The sequence below is a fragment of the Lepidothrix coronata genome, unplaced genomic scaffold (genome assembly GCF_001604755.1).
Source record: "Lepidothrix coronata isolate B3197 unplaced genomic scaffold, Lepidothrix_coronata-1.0 Scaffold336, whole genome shotgun sequence".
In the NCBI taxonomy this organism is placed as follows: Eukaryota; Metazoa; Chordata; class Aves; order Passeriformes; family Pipridae; genus Lepidothrix; species Lepidothrix coronata.
Window position 1 is genome coordinate 161,158 of NW_016690516.1, and position 15,912 is coordinate 177,069.

General features: G+C 55.7%; 2 protein-coding genes across 2 annotated transcripts; one reads left to right on the forward strand and one right to left on the reverse strand.

Annotated features, from left to right (window-relative positions):
* Positions 1-7,407: 7,407 nt before the first annotated feature.
* On the reverse strand, positions 7,408-8,393 carry LOC108509125 (C2 calcium-dependent domain-containing protein 4C-like). The gene has a single exon (XM_017838388.1). It carries the CDS (start codon positions 8,391-8,393, stop codon positions 7,569-7,571), a length of 825 nt encoding a protein of 274 aa, XP_017693877.1. The 3' UTR covers positions 7,408-7,568.
* A 130-nt stretch (positions 8,394-8,523) lies between these two features.
* LOC108509119 lies at positions 8,524-12,238 on the forward strand. The gene is made up of 7 exons (XM_017838382.1): positions 8,524-8,561; positions 9,792-9,878; positions 10,528-10,750; positions 10,891-11,033; positions 11,447-11,566; positions 11,741-11,908; positions 12,218-12,238. Exons 3-7 carry the CDS (start codon positions 10,534-10,536, stop codon positions 12,236-12,238), a joined length of 669 nt encoding a protein of 222 aa, XP_017693871.1. The 5' UTR covers positions 8,524-8,561; positions 9,792-9,878; positions 10,528-10,533.
* Positions 12,239-15,912: the final 3,674 nt, after the last annotated feature.

Here is a 15,912-nt window from a genome sequence, read left to right on the forward strand (position 1 = left end):
ACCTGTGCAGGTGTGATCTCATGGATCACACAACAGTTGGAAGGGACATTAAAGCCCATCCAGTCCCACCCCCTGCCATGGGCAGGGACACCTTCCACTAGCCCAGGGTGCTCCAATCTCCGTCCAGCCTGGCCTTGGACACTTCCAGGGATGGGGCATTGGGAAGGTGCTTCTGGCTCTGCAGGAGGAGAGCTCAGCCATGACACTCAAAGCAGGACTTGTCTCAAACACAGCAGTTTTTGGCTGCTTTGCCTCTGGGGCTCTGTGAGAGACTGAACTGTTAATAGTTAATGACTAAAACTGTTGTGGAGGCACCAAGGAGCACTGAGGCCAAGCTTTGAGGCCCCTAAGAGGCCAATCCTGCCAGGCTGGATGGTGCCTTTGCTCATGGGAATTTACAGCTCTGCTCAGTTGTAAAACTTCCCCTCTCCCCTCGAGGAAGGTCTGATGGGGCATAACTGGCTTAACTTCACTTGAGAGGCAGCTGTCACATGTTAGGAGGGGTCATAAACCATCAAAGACCCCCAAATCTTCCCCAGACCCATTGCTGAAAGCTCCCCACGCCCAGGGGAGGTACCAGGCATTCCCCCCGGCCTGAATGTTCATTAACACCCAGCAGAGTTGGGGGTTTGGGGCTTCTTTCCCCACCCCCCACGGATCAAGTTCATTACTTTGGCCATCAGTGAACCATCCAGCCTCCTCACAGATCCATGGGTGGTGATTAGGGACCTTTCTACTCTTACCTTTTCTTTCTCTTCCTTCCTTTCTTTTTCCCTTATACTTTTTCTTGAGTACTTTCATATTACTATAGATAATAACAACCAAAATTTCTCCATCTTTGCTTTCCATTGCAACCAAATTGTCCTAAAAGAAACCCTACACAGATGTATTTACAAGCATTGGTCACTCAGTGCTTTTCACTCTGATGCACCTCGAGGGGTCTCCCAAGAAGAACCAGAGTTACTCTCACCTCCAGGTCCCTCACCAGGACTCCTTTCCCACCCCTCCCTGGAGGTGCAGCAGAGTCCTGCTGGCAGGACTAATCCCAGCTCTACCAAAGCTGCTGCCGGGGTTGGAGCCGGCCCAGGAGTGGGAAAAAATTCCTCTTTTAAATTTAGAAAGACAGCATAAACTCAAGGGACAAAGAAACTTTATCAACAAGGAAGAATTTATTCAGCACACTGGGTCTTCCTCTCACCGAGTTTCCAGGGAGAAAGACCCTTTGGATTTAAATTTCATACATTTTATAGTTTCACAAAATCCCACCCTTTTTCAGATAAGGTTTATATATTCAGTTTTGCCTAAAAAGGTTTTTTTTCTCTGTAAAGGGTCTTTCCCTTCCTTCTGACTGGCTGCAAGGCATCCTCTGTCAAAAATGATGGATCTTCCTTTGTTCTTAGCCCAGAGAGAGAAAAGAAACCCCTGTGTACAAAATTTCCTCATGGTCCCAAAAGATTTGAATTTTTAGGAACTTTTATATTTCCCTTATCTGGCTGACAAAGACCCTGATACCCAGGTCCAGTTTGGAGCTTGGATATCTCACAACTTCGCCATCCGCCTCTAAAAAATTGTATTTTATTTCTCATACAGGGGAGGCTGCCAGCAAAATTAGAGGGAACACTTGGAAGGCAGCTGCAGGGAGAGCTCCTGTTTTCAGCACAGGGCAGAGTCAGGGTGCTGTATTTTCCTTGTGTTTCTGCTAATTATCCATGGAAGTCAAACGAGCTGTTAAACTTGGAAAGCAAAACACTTTTGCTGCTTTCACACCTCGCAGGATTTGCCCCTCTGAGGAGCAGGAAGATGCCTTGTTCATTTGGGGGGATTCTCCTTCCTCCTGGTGGCTCTTCCCATGGAAGAGTCGCAGGCCAAAGGTACTGTGCCCACCCTTGGGAAAACCAGCATGTGCAAGGAATCATTTTCCCAGCTCAGGGCTGTTTTTTCACAGCTTGGAAACCCTTCCAGGCTCAGACCATGCTGGAAAAGCCTCTCCTTGTGTTGCACCAGCAGCTCTTGCAGGAGCCCCAGGCCCTGGGGAGCTGTGTGGTGCTGCCAGGGCTGGCTCAGCATCCCAGGGTGGGAGATTTTTCCAGGACCAGCTTCCCAACACCACAGGTGGCTACCCAAGGATGGTGGGAAGGAGGTGGATGTGCACTGCTCAGTGTCAACTGCTCTTTTCTTGTGTCCAACAAATCAATAAACTGTGGCTGAAAATAAAATCGGTGCTTTCCTCCTTCTGTGTTCCTACTCAGCAAAGGAGCTGGAGATGCCAAAGGAAAGGGAAGTGGATTGGTTCAGCCTGATTTGTGGAACAGCTGGAGCTGTGCCAGGGGGGTTGGGATGGATCTCAGGGAAAGGTTCTTCCCCCAGAGGGTGCTGGGGCACTGCCCAGGCTCCCCAGGGCAGTGGGCACGGCCCCAAGGCTGCCAGAGCTCCAGGAGCGTTTGGACAACGCTCTGAGGGACAGGATGGGATTGTTGGGGTGTCTGTGCAGGGCCAGGAGTTGGGCTGGATGATGGTGAGACCCCACCTGCAGTTCTGCCTCCAGCTCTGGGGTCCCCAGCAGCAACCCCATGTCCCCAGGAGGGACAGGGACCTTTGGTAGCAAGTCCAGAGGAGGCACCGAGATGGTCAGAGGGCTGGAGCAGCTCTGCTGGGAGGAAAGGCTGAGAGAACTGGGATTGTTCAGCCTGGAGAAGAGAAGCTTCAGGGTGACCTAATTGTGGCCTTCCAGTACCTCAAGTTACTACAAGAAAGCTGGAGAGAGACTATTTACAAGGGCCTGGAGTGACAGGGCAGGGGAGAATGGCTTCCCACTGACAGAGAGTAGGTTTAGTTTAGATGGAAAGAAGAAATCCTTCCCTGGGAGGGTGGTGAGGCCCTGGCACAGGTTGCCCAGAGCAGCTGTGGCTGCCCCATCCCTGGAAGTGTCCAAGGCCAGGTTGGACAGGGCTTGGAGCAACCTGGGCTAGTGGAAGGTGTCCCTGCCCATGGCAGGGGGTGGCACTGGATGGGCTTTAAGATCCCTCCAACCCAAACCAGTCTGGGATTCTGTGAAGAGCAACAGATGATCACTCTGAGGTTTAAATAAACCCCAAGGAGGGGAGCACAGGTGGTGTTTTTCCTCCTCAGAAGAGGCTCAATCTCATCACAGCAGCTCTCTGGGAGCATCTGAGGGAAGAGCTGGCCCTGGCTGCACTCCCAGCTGGGTCTCTGCACAGCGTGGCTGGGGACAGAGGTCCTGCTGCCGAGCCAGGCTGCCTGGAAAGTGGTTTCTGTGTGTGAGCACAGCTGAGCAGGGAGCAGCTGCTGCCCTGAGCCTTCCACAGGCTCCCAGGGCTGTGCCCAGCAGGAATGCTGAGCTTTTCCTGGCGCCACGTGCGGAGAGCAAGCACAGGAGTCAGAAACAAGCAAACAAACCCATTCATGGAGCAAACGAGAGCAACAGCTAAATCAGAGAGCAGTTGCTACCTGGCCACAAACACCTGCCAGCTGAGGAGGTGGGATTTATCCCACTGGATGAGTTGTTATCCTCGGAGCATCCAGGCAGCTGTGGAGCTGCAGAGCTGCCAGGTGCCCGCGGCGTGGAGCAGGGTGGGGACAGCACCCACACTGCTGGAGGGCAGAGCAGGGGGGTCAGGAGGGCTCAGCAGGGTGGAGGGCAGGAGAAATAGGCTCCATCTTGGCAGGGAGATGCACATTGTTCCCCTCACTTGGGAAACCAGATGGGAAACTGCCCCCCCAGTTCCAGCAGAGTCGGGGGAAGAACATCCCAGCTCCGTGTGCTTCCCGAGCCGGGACTCCTGGCTGCAGCAGTGTCTCATAGCCAGAGCTTGACCTTTCCAGCAGCAGTTAGCTGGGAGAGGAGCTGTGCAGCTGATGAGCACATGAAGGGCTTTATCTCACCCTCAGGCATGGACAGTGACTGTAAAATCCTTGGCAAAGGCAGCGGCTCCGTATTGATCCCAGGAAGTCCAGGTGCTTCTTCGCATGAAAATCACATGGAAATGGGATTTCTCTGTGTGATTTCCTTGCTGCTTCTTGGGGATGATGGGTCTGTGAGAGTGACACCTCCCCATGCCCAAGGGCCACCTGCAGTAGGTGACAGTTGTGGCACCCGAGGTTGTTGACAGCAAGAAGTTGTCATCCCTGTGAGGGGGATGTGACTGGTGATCACAGTAACCTGGTCAGGGAGAAGCTCAGCTTGTTTGAAATGGAAGGGATATATCCTAATTTCCATACATTTCAGTGGAAATGCTGGAAAACAGGGAAGATAACACCATCAGAGATACGCTGGAAGCACTGAGATCAAAGGGAAGAGCTGTTTATTTTTCCTGATATCATTTGCAGGGATGAGGCCTTGGGAAATGCTCTTGGTATCTACCCAGTCTGACTGGTTTTGTTTCAAACAAACTGGTGTCAGAACATTCCAGAAGGGTCAATGTGGAGGAAAAGGGGTCTCAGTCTCACAGAGTCCACGCTGGGGACAAGGCTGAAGTGGCAGCAGTGCCTGGTTCTCCAGCTGCAGGACCTGCTGCAGGGAGCTGAGGAGGTGCAGAGGATTTAGAGACCTGTCCCAGACCTGTCCCCCCATGCTCAGGAGACTGGGATTGGAATTGGTTCCTCTCCTGATTCCACCCACTTGCAGCCGAGCGTGGTTAGTGCTGCTAAAACCGTACGTGGGATTAGGGGGGAATAATTAGCCCTGAGCTTTCCTGTACCTGCAGGAGGCTGGAATGAAACTCTGACTCAGACCAAAACAACATTTAGAAAATGTACCAGGCCCAGGCAGAATAATCAGTGGCTGGTAGTGACTATTTGTCTTGTCACCTCGCTGATGCCTCCCGTTGTAACGTCCTCACCGCCCGGTTTCCAGGGAAAGGGCATCCTGTAAATCTCACAGGCACGTTGCTCCACTGGGAGCTATTGTCCTTCTCACTTCACAGGCTGGAGAGATGCCTTCAGCTGGAACATGGCAGCAGCAGAAATATGGCAGAGGCAGTTCCACAGCAAAACACCTTTGCTGTGTGCAGGGAATTGATGTTTCCCTCCTCGCTCAGCCCAGCTCCACGTCTGCCACAGAACAATCCCCACTGCCACCGTTCTAAACAAACCTTTCATTTGGGATTCTCCCCAGGCTGATTATCCCCACTCTGGCACATCCAGAGGAAATGAGTTTTGCACCCTGGCAGGTTGTAATAACATAATCCTTCTTCCCTTGGGAAACTCTGCCAAGGGCACCGGAGGTGTCCCGTGAATGAGGATGAATGAAGCCCTGCAATCCACCTGTGGAGCACAGCGGGTTTCTTCCTGGGTTTAAGGGGCACAAGAAGGTTCCCGGGACCTCAGGGAGGTCACCAAACAGGGAATAAACCCCAGGAGTCCCAGCTCCCAGTCTCCAGGTTTAACTGGTGAATACAGCAGGTTCAGCTGCCACGGGGGGTTGTCCCAGTGCTTTCCTTGGGAGATGCTGAGTCAGTTAGACAGAGCCACTGCTGTGTAGCAGCTTAAGCATCAAAGGAGAAAGGAGAGAGGTTTACAGGAGCGTGGCTTAATTCCCATTTGCCTGTCAGCTCAGAGCACGCACATGTTCAAATATCACAGCATGAGTAACTGATAACCCCTCGTTTATTAATCCCTGGTAACTCGATCTGCCCTCTCAGCCCTGAGTGCAGAGCAGAGATGATGCCCTCAGGAGCTGCAGATCAATTTAAATTTCCAGAGCCTCGGTGCCTGACTCACTCCAGAGTGCCAGAGCTCCTTAGAATAACCATGGAGCAGATTTCCTGTCCCAGAACTGAGCCCCGCTCCCCTTCCAGCAGCCCTGGCTGCCACCTTCCCCTGTGCTGGAGCCGTTCACAGCCGTGCAGGAGGGCACAGGTATGTCTGGGGAATGCTGCCGTGACAAGCTGCCACCCCCCTTTCACACCAGCACTGGGGTCCTCTGGGCGCTGGTGCTTCCATGCAGCTCATCTGCAGGAGGGCAGGGACTCCAGGGCCCTTCTTGCTCCTCGCTGTTGCTGGTGCTGCTCAGACACACTGGGCAAAGCTCCCTTGGAAGTGGCAGTTCCAGCAAAGGGCTCAGAGTTGAATTAACTGGGGAAGCCGTATGAGGACACTGAGGGCACTTGGTGTGCTCAGCTGGAGAGGAGGAGACTGAGGGGAGATCTCACTGCAGTTCCAACTACCTGGGCAGGGGCAGAGGAGGGGCAGGGACTGAGATCTGCTCTGGAGGGACTGAGCTCTGCTCTGGAGGGACCAGGGACAGCACCCAGGGGATGGCTGGAGCTGTGCCAGGGGGGTTGGGATGGATCTCAGCAAAAGGTTCTTCCCCAGAGGGTGGTTGGGTACTGACCAGGCTCCCCAGGGCAGTGGGCACAGCCCCAAGGCTGCCAGAGCTCCAGGAGGGTTTGGATGATCCTCTGGGGCACAGGGTGTGACTCCTGGGGATGGGCCTGTGCAGGGCTGAGGGTTGGACTGGATGATTCTTGTGGGTCCCTTCCAGCTCAGCATATTCTGGGATTCTGTGAAAAGGTGGGGAAACCAAGTCACTGTGTTAGAGCAGGACGTGGCTCAGGTCACGCAGCCCAGCAGGGGTGGAATCAAACCAAGTTAATAAACTCCCTGGTTAATGGCCCAGACGCAAATCCTGATTGCAGGACCTCGGCTGACTCCCAGCTCCCCCCAGCTGGCTGCACTCCAGGACTGGGACCAGCCCTCCAGTGCCACCTCTCAGGGATCCTCAGGGAGAATGAAGAGCCCTGGAAGTGAAGGTGGCAGCAGCCCAGCTCTGCTGACCCAGGAGGCTCTGCTTCATTAGCCCCAAAACACTGCTGACCGTGAACACTTCCATCCTGGCATTGCAGGTTCTGCTTCTCCATAAAAGCAAAAAGCAGTTTATGAGGGAACAGTCAATAATGTGCTGCTTTATCGCAGCTGGTTGGGAGCGGTTGGCAACTGCACCCTGAGGAATGGGGAGGAGTAATTGTTTCAGGACAGCTGCTGTGTCTCCTGCCTGGCCCCTCCTGCCATGGACAGGCTGGGAGAGGGGTCCTGACACATGTAAACATCCCACCCCATGGCCACAGAGCTGGAAACCAGCCATAAAGTGGACGTGATCACTCCTCTCCCCCAGCCTGCTGCAGTTTTTTGGGGCTCAGATGGTCTCCTGCTTTGCATTTCAGCAGTTCCAGCCCACCAAGAACCTGCTCTCATCTGGAGATAAAGAGCAGGAGGAGCAGCTGAGACTGGGGGTACAACAGGAGGTGCACTAAAACACCCTGCTGGTACCCAGGTGGTGGCACAGGCAAGAAAAAGGAGAGGAGCACAGGTTGGGTGAAATGTTCTTGCTTTATTCAGGCTCTGAACAGTCACAAACCCGCAGCCGCTCTGCTCCCCAGCACCCTTGGATGTCCCTCCCCAGCCAAGGGCAATGTCACTTCAAGGCTTCCCCTCCAGGTGAAGTGACACTCTCACCCTCCTGTCCCAGCCTGGCTGCCCTGCAGGCTGAGGCACTTACAGAAGTCTCTCTTCCCCAGGTCTTTGGGGAACCTCTGTTTCTCTTTGCAAGATCAGTGGAGAGTGAAATCCACGGGCTTGAGCTGCCGGGGCTGGACAAGGCGCCTCCTCAGGATCCTCTGGAACAAGTTTTTCCTCCCTGTCACAGCAGGGAGCTCCAGGCTGGAGCTGTTCCTCTGGTAAAACACCCCCAGGAGCCTCTTCTCCCTCTTCTCTGCCTCTTTGCTCTCCAGAACGTCTGTTCTTTGGATGTTTCTGACGGGGCTGGCACATCTCCCGGGCAGCGGAAGCCCTGCTGAGGTCCCGAAGGCTGGGCTGGCTCTGCCATCCTTGAGAGCAGTGGCACGAGGACTCGGCTGCTTGTGGCCCCTCTGGCCTCCATCCCTCTGGGAATCTCCCTCGGCAACAGCCATCCCGGGGGGTCTGCAGCATCCTGGCTCCTCCTGCCAGCCGGGACGTGTCTCGGCAGCAGGACCTCGAGGGTGGCCTGAGCCCGAGTGAAAAAACGCCTCCTCCCTGGTGACCTGCGGGCTCTGCCCCAAGGTGACAAAGCCGTAGGGGGTGGTGACCTTGGGGAGGTGGGGCAGGGACAGAGCTGCCCAGGCAGTGGGGTCTGGGCTCGGCTGGGCAGGGGGGTCAGAGCAGGAGGAGCTGGGGCCGGAGAAGTCGGAGCCCGGCAGCTCCTCCCGCCCCGCTGGGTCCGAACTGCTCCTCCACGCCGTCCCCTCCAGCTGCCCCCTCCCCTTCCCTGAGCCCCTGTGCTTCCCGTGGACGTCCAGGGAGGGGATGGTGAACTGCGGGATGCGGTCGGGGGTCACCACGTGGAAGAAGATGCCGCTGGAGTTCTTGCCCTGGAGCGTCCCCTCCCAGAGGGACATGGTGGCACCGCGGGGCTCCCCGGGCAGCGCTGGCTATTTATGCCCTGCTGCCAGCCCTGATTGCTCCGCGGGCAGTGACGTGGTGACAGCGCTGCCAGGGCCCTGCACCTGCCCCCTCCGGGCCAGCAGCCCTTTGTCACCCGCCTGGCAGACAGATGGGGGGGACAGGTGAGGACACGCTTGTCCCCAACATCATCGCCTGCCCTCCTGCTCTCACGCGGGGCTCAGTGTCACCCCTGAGGCAGGAGAGAGGGAGCGGCGAGGGGGAGAGCCGGGTGCCGGGGTGAGCCAGGGAGGGAGGGAGGGGGCACAGCGAGCGGTGCCCGGCGCAGGATGAGTCACCGCCCGTGGGCATCAGGTGGAGCCGAGCGGGAAGGGGCAGCTCGGAGCAGGAGACAAACACTCGAGCTCTGTCTAGCAAAGCTCCCGTCGGGAAAATCTCCCACGCAATTACCCAGAGAAAGCAGCACTTTCAGTCACTGCACCCCCCGCCTTCCCCCCGAGTCCCTCCGCCCACCTCTGCCGGTGCCAGGGCCGTGCTGGATTGTTTCCCGCAGCTCCCGTCCCACTGGGGGTGGGAATGTGGGGGGGGGGGACCCCCAGGGCTGAACCAGGAGAGCAGCGGTTGTGCAGCGGTTGTGCATCCTCCAGGTGGGAGGATGAAGCTGATCTCCCAGAGGAGCCTCAGCTTTGTCTTTCTCTCTATGCAGCAGGGGGAGAGCTGCAGAGTGGGCTATGATTCTATCATCCTATGATTCCCTGTCACCCTCCCCTTGGCTAAGGAAGCTCCTCCACTAGCAGGGGGACAAGGGCTGCTTTAGGTTGGATCCTGCTCTGAAAATGATGCAGTGAGGAAAAGCAGCTCCATCTCTGTGTGGGTACAGACCAGGAGGGATGCAGAGGGGGCCCCCCTCACCTGGGGTCCAGCTTCTCCCATCCCTGGGGGGCTCAGCAGGGCGGGTTTTTGGCATCTCATCACCTTCAGCTTTTTGCATCAGCACAGGGGCATGTCCCAGATCAGTCTTGGCGAGCTCTGACTCCCAGGAAAAACAGAGGGGAAATGAATCCCTAATTGAGAGCCCTTAAGGCTGCCCCTGGCCCAGGCCCAGGGCTGAGAGCAGGAGACCCCCATGGGAGGGCACTGGGCTGCCCCCCAATTAGCAGCTCGTCAGTGTAATGAGGAGCACATGGGCCAAGGGCTATAAGTAGCTTGAGGGCCCCATCCTGGGCTAGGCCAGGTTTCTCTTCAGTCTGGGCTTCATGGAGCAGCAGCAGCAGCTAAAGCTGGGCTCAAACCCAGAGCACGTAAAGGTCCTCCAGGTGTCCCAGGGGCTGTTTCTGCTGGGGGCTCTCTCAGAGCTGCTGTGCAGGATCTGACTTGTCTCTCTCTCTGTCTAGGTGAGACCCCTCACCAGCAGTGATCCCCACTCCTTCTTCAGCAGGTTCCTGGGCCAAATCCTTCAGCTGAGCTTTGTCAAGTACCTGGTAAGTGATGTTCCTGCTGCTGGAGGAGCCCGAGGCCAGGGGCTGGGGTGGGAAAACCTCAAGACTTGGCAGTTTCTTGAGTTTTTCTGCCAGGTATTTTCTTTTTTCTGTCTTTCCACGTCATTAGATGTTAAGAAGAAATTCTTCCCTGTGAGGGGGGGGAGGCCCTGGCACAGGTTTCCCAGAGCAGCTGTGGCTGCCCCATCCCTGGAAATGTCCAAGGCCAGGTTGGATGGGGCTTGGAGCAACCTGGGCTAGTGGAAGGTGTCCCTGCCCATGGCAGGGGGTGGGATGAGATTTAAGGTCCCTTAAAACCCAAACCATTCCATGATTTTCCCTCTGCCCTGTACTCAGCGTGAGCTTGTCTTCTGCTTTCCTCCCTATCCTGGAGCTTCCCTCTGCCTGCTTTGGCCTTGCCTTGTTCCCTGTTGCTCGTGGTGGTTGCAACATTCACATCTCTCTGCCTGCCTGGGCCAGGAGAGATGGGAGGATTTTGTGAACAAAGTCCAATCCAACAGGTCCTGTCTTACCTGGCTGAAGTTGGTCCCATCTCAGCTCCATGCTGGGAGCAGAGCAGGGTTTAAGGCTTTCACTGAGGTCTTTAGCACATGTGAGAACTTCCAGATACCTAATGTACCTCTCTTTGCAGCTGAAGATGCTTCAGAAAGCATGGGTCTGGATTGGATTTGTGATCCCTGTGGAGACCATGATCAGCCAGCTCTGCCCCACCCGGTCTCCCCCCAGGCCCGGCCGACTGGCCAGGAAGCGCCAGGGGAGACTCGTGTGCCTTCTCCTCTCCGTGGTGCCCACCAGGATTCGGAACATCCTGGGCTCCCTGCCAGCAGACTGGGGCCAGGGCAACCAGCCCAGGGGTGAGAGCTCCTGCAACACCTGAGGGCTTTGCAGCCGACAAACACGGCGTGGCAGGGTTTGGGTTTCCCGTGGAGGGCTGGGACACACGGCTGTGTGTCTGTCCTGAGGTGGTGATGGTGCCTCCTGTGAATCCCTGCAGAGATCCTGGAGGCTCCAATCAACCCATCCAGCAAAGCCAGCAAGAGGAAGAGGGATGATGTGGCTCTGGAGGAGCAGGAGTCCTGGTTTGTGGTGCTGGAGAGGGACTTGCCGGAAGATGACTCTGAAGACCTCACGTATGAGGTAAGATGTTGTGGCTGCTGGGCAGGATTGTTCCTCAGGGGCTCAGCAACTGGGAGGTGATGGTTTGGGCTCTGAGAGCTCCTGTAGCCTGGGAGTGTCCCTGCAGAGGAGCCTGTGCAGGGAGGGAAGAGGTTTCCTTCACTGTCCCCACTTTGTGGGGGTGTCCAGTGAGGAGCTGGATTCTGACCCTGCTGGGTCCCTCCCAGGTGAGCACATCCTGTGAGTACTTGGATATCACTCCATCAGTGTCTGAAAGGTGTGGGTGCCCCCCTTGTCCCACAGCACTGAAGTTTCCCTCTGGTTGATGTCCCTGCAAAGCAGTGTCTCTGTCCCCCGTTGGCTGTGGCTCCCAGGATTGGGGTGTCCTTCCTCACACCTCCCTTGTCTCTTGGCCTCTTCCCCCCCCATCCCAGCCCTCAGATGAGGAGTCAGACAGTGAGGAGTACAGGTCCCACAATGACACTGAGGCAGAGCTGGAGCTGGAAGAGCAGGATGGGATCACAGTGATGCTGAAGGAGTCCTTGGATCCCCAGGTGAGTGTTCCTGCTGGCTGCAGACCCATTCCTGGGGACACTGGGAAATACTGACCTGGAAGGTTGTGCTTCCCTCCTTGTTCCCTTGGCTGTAAAAGTTTCAGGGGTTACTCAGACTACTCTAAAACATCCTGGACCCCTCACAGCCTGACCATGTCCCTCCTCTGCGAGCAGAGGACACACAACCCTCAGGAACTGGTGGTGCTGCCAGGGCTGGAGGATCCAGCTGGGTCCAGCAGTGGGGAAGGTGCTGAAGATGTGGGCAGTGGTGATGGTGATGCCCAGAAGCCCCAGGCTGATGTGAGCAGTGGGCAGAGTGATGACAGCAGCAGTTTGTCCCAGGTAAGGACTCCTGAGACACAATCCCATCCACCCTCTTGGGGGGGAGGTGTCACAAGTGTGGAGGTGTTTTGGCCTGGGGGATGTCCCCAGGCTCTGAGCCCTTGTGACACAGCCCCTCTGCTGCCAGGGGAGGTAGGGAAGGGTTGTGGGGGCTTCAGGCTTTTCTCCCTGTGCAAAGAGACAACCTCAGTCCCCCTGTGGGGTTGAGATGGTGTTGGGTGTGCACAGTGGGGGGGGCATTGTGCCCCCGGGTGACAGATGTGCCAAGTGCCACTGCAGCATTTTGTGGTGGCACCTCTGATCCTGCAGGTTGCCATGAGCCCTTTCTGACTCTGTCCCAGGTATCCTGCACTTTAAAATGGGATTTATGGGAGAGTCTTCACCACTAACAACTTCCTTTGGGGTCATTCACTACTCTAGTCCCAACTGTTCCCAAAGAACCAGTGGATACCCCCCTAATTCCCAGGAAACTGGTGCTCTGCCTGGCTCACAGGGAAGTGGAGGGTGAAGAGAGGTGCAGGGTGGGTTGATTTGAACTCAGCAGCCCCAGTGTCAGTGATGGCAGTCAGTTTTAGGGGGAACATCTCCGGTATTTTCTAGGAAAACCAGGAAACCTGACCCATGGACCTGGACCTTCTGGGGCTGCAGAGTTCCTAACTCCCTGGGGCCATTGTGTCCCTGAGTAAGATGTCCAGTTAAATGCTCTGTTGTTTTTTGAAGTTTATAATAAAATTGCCCTATTTCTCCCTGTGAATTGGAATGTGGTTGGCTGTCAGTACCTGGAGCTGCACCAGGTGACATGGACATGCTGCTGCTGGGACCTCAGGGGATGGGGTTCTGAACCATCCTGTGGCTCTTCGTAGCTCTGGGAGGGTGATGACTCTGGGAATGCTGGAATGTGTGATGGGAAGGGAGCTGGGTTTCCATATGGCAGTACCTGAGCTTGGACACACTGACTGGTCCCTGATAGCCCTGGACTGGCTGGTGCCTCAAAGGAACTTCCCTCCACATGCAGAGCATTCCCAGAAATACAGTGGCAACAGGTCTACCTTGTCTGCCTTAAACCTGAGAGCTCTGCATGGAGCCTTCTCGTTCCACGTGGATCCTACAGAAGACCCTGGTTCAGCACAAGAGTTGAAGAAACAGGGATTTGTGGTCTGGAAAGGCAAATTAGGAACAGAAAGTGCCTGAATGCAACCCTAGAGCTCTGGAGCAACTCAGCTGGTCACTGCCTGGCCCAAGTCACAGCACCTGAGGCTGCAAAGAGCAGTAACTCCTCCACATGGAGGGTGCAGATGGGAACAGCTTGGGGTGTGCCTGGAGCTGCTCTGTGGGTGGATCAGCTTGGACTAACAACACTCTCAATGCTAAAATCACCTGTGGCATCCTGCAGCTGGACAGGCTGAGCTCTGGGGTGGGTTGAACCTGGGTGGGCCAGGCCAGCTCTGCTCTGAGCCAGGCAGGGAAGAGCTGCCAGCTCAGGAGTGTCTGTGGGGATGGCTGTGCTCACCCTGTGCCACAGGCAGAGCCTCCAGGGAGAAGTACAAACTCTCTCCAGGAAGGAGGTATTGAGATGTCCCAAGGTTTTGTTCTTGTCCCCCAGTTCATATGGGCTGAAGAAAAGAGGGGGAGCTACAAATCCAAAAAGCCCAGGGAGTGTGAAGGCAGGTGGTGAGTCAGGTAAGGAGGATGGAGGTGTCCTGCACCCCCAGGCCCTGCTGGGATCAGGGATGCTGATGTCTCTTCAGTTAAGGATTGTTTCCCCCATCAAAAGCAGCTCTGGGGCAGGTTGTGCTCTGTGCAGCTTTTCCTGCTGGGTTACAGTGATGGCTCAAAGGGCTTCTCTTGCCAGCAGTGAGCCACTGAAAGGAAGGAATTCTGGTGCTTTAAAAGAGTAGCTGGGTCAGGACACATCTCCTGGAGCTGCAGCCCTTGGGCTCCTCCCTGGGACTCCAAAGTTGGCTTTACCCCTCCAGAGCTGGCCATGGAGCTGGCACTGGCTCCTCACATCTCTGCTTCAGGGGGGTTTCTCTGGGACTGGGCAGAGCTGGTTTGCTCCCAGGTTTGAGCAGTTATTTGTGCACCATTAACAGTCCTGAGCCATGAAGCTCAAGTAGCCATAAAGCCGCTCCCCCTCCTTGCCATGGCAGTGTCTCTTTAAATGCAGGTATGTCTCTTACCTGGGATCATCTGCAGCCTCAACAGCTCTGGTTTCATTACTGCTCAATAATAGCAAGATTTTTTATTTTTCAGATTGATAAAGGAGCTGATATTGCAACTCATGGATATTAAATTGGGCTCTGCATTAATTCAGTTGTTCCTTGTTTGCGTTCAATAATTCTCCCATTCTCTGCAGCCAGCACTTTCAAAGCAGAAATTAATAAAATATCTTTAATGGCATCCTTGAAATCTGTGCTGGCTTTTCCTCTTGCTCCTGAGCTTTAGGAGCACTGGATGTGGAGATGAAGAGCAGGCTTTGTTCCTTGTCTGGGTGTTAGGCTGCAGAGTGACTCTGCTTAAATATAGTGAGGAAGAAACCAGCATTAAATCTGCCTCTCTGCAAATTAATTCTGTGCACACCTGCCTGCCATGAGGGTTTTGCCCAAAGCTTCCCAGATCTTAAGCCCTGATTTAGGAGGAAGAGACCTCCCCAGATGAGCATGGAGGGAGTAAATGGCTCGGTGGAGTCAGAAGTAGCTGAAGAGCTGTTTGATGCCAAGGTCACCCCGTGGATCCTGCCTGGGTAAGCAGGTGGTGTGTGTTTGTGGTGGCAGTGAGGAGGAGGGTGATGGGTGCCAGGGTGTGAAGGCTCAGGCTGGAGAGGTGCCTGTGTTGGTGGTGGCCTCGTGGGTGTCACCAGGGGCTCTGCAGGGCTGGGTGAGCTGCCCAAAATCCTGCGTGTCCGTGGGCTTCAGTTTGCCAGGATGAGGCTTGTGCATCCCAGAAGGGCAGGTCTGGGGCCAGAAGGCTGTTTGGGGCAGTGCAGCCAGTCTGCTGGGGTGGGATCTGTGTGGCACAAAGGACATGATGCTTTTGGGGGACTTGGCCCCTCTTTGTGTCTGGGCAGGGGAAGATGGAGAGTCTGTCCTGCTGAAAGGTGACAATCTGCACCTTTGAGCATCTCTTCAGTGTCCCTGTTTCTCCCTGTCCTGCTCTGTGGCTTTTTTGCCTGTCTTTCCCTCTGGTGTGAGGAGCTGAAGCACAGGCCATGTCCCAGGACACGGGGACATGTCCCAGCCCAGCTCAGTTTGGGGCTGGATGATGTGAGGAGCAGGGGATTGAACTCCAGCCGCATAGAGGCACACTGAGTCCTCCTTGGCATTCTCTGTTCTGGGCAAAGGCCCCAGAGGGATGTGAGGTGTGCCCACCTGAGCCTCTGGTGCCCTGTGCACCACCCAAGCCCAGCTTTTGTGTGGTCTCCCTCCTCCTTCCCCTCAGTGCCAGGTTGAGGAGCAGATTCCCTCCCTCCACCCTTGTGTATCCCCTGGAAAACTTCAGGCCACGTTCCCCTGCCCCTCCTGCAGCCCAGAGGGGTTGGGATGGTGGGAACCACGTGGGATGTGGCTCCCGGAGCTGAGGTTTGCACCTTCATTTGGCCTCGGTGGCTTTGTGGGTGACACCAGGGACGGTGCCACCTCCTTGTAAGGGCCACCAAAGAGCAAGCCAGGTGCTGTGAGAGGAGGATGGGAAGGAGGGGGAATGAGGACAGGGAGGAAAATGAAGGGGTAATGCAGTGATCAGAGGATGATGAGACAGGAATGGTCCTGGGGGAGCCTGAGGGGCAAGTGAAGGTGACCCTGACACTTGGGGTCCACGGAGCAGCCTGTGCTAGACCTGTGGTGAGGGAGCTGCACTGGAAACAAATGGCTTAATTGAGGCAAAAATGACCATAATTAGCGTGAGCAAATCCAATTAGGAGCCAGGGGCGGGTTACCTTGGGCCTGTCCCTGGGAGCACAGGGGGCTGGGGGGGCAGAGCAGCCCCAGGGCTGGGACAGGCAGGGG

What these genes read in the sequence shown, in the direction of transcription:
- LOC108509125 (XM_017838388.1), bottom strand. Translation starts at nt 8,393, where the DNA reads ATGTCCCTCTGGGAGGGGACGCTCCAGGGCAAGAACTCCAGCGGCATC.
- LOC108509119 (XM_017838382.1), top strand. Translation starts at nt 10,534, where the DNA reads ATGCTTCAGAAAGCATGGGTCTGGATTGGATTTGTGATCCCTGTGGAG. An exon ending in CTGAAGACCTCACGTATGAG is followed by an intron (nt 11,034 to 11,446) that starts GTAAGATGTTGT and finishes CCCCCATCCCAG; the next exon opens with CCCTCAGATGAGGAGTCAGA. An exon ending in ACAGCAGCAGTTTGTCCCAG is followed by an intron (nt 11,909 to 12,217) that starts GTAAGGACTCCT and finishes CTGATCCTGCAG; the next exon opens with GTTGCCATGAGCCCTTTCTG.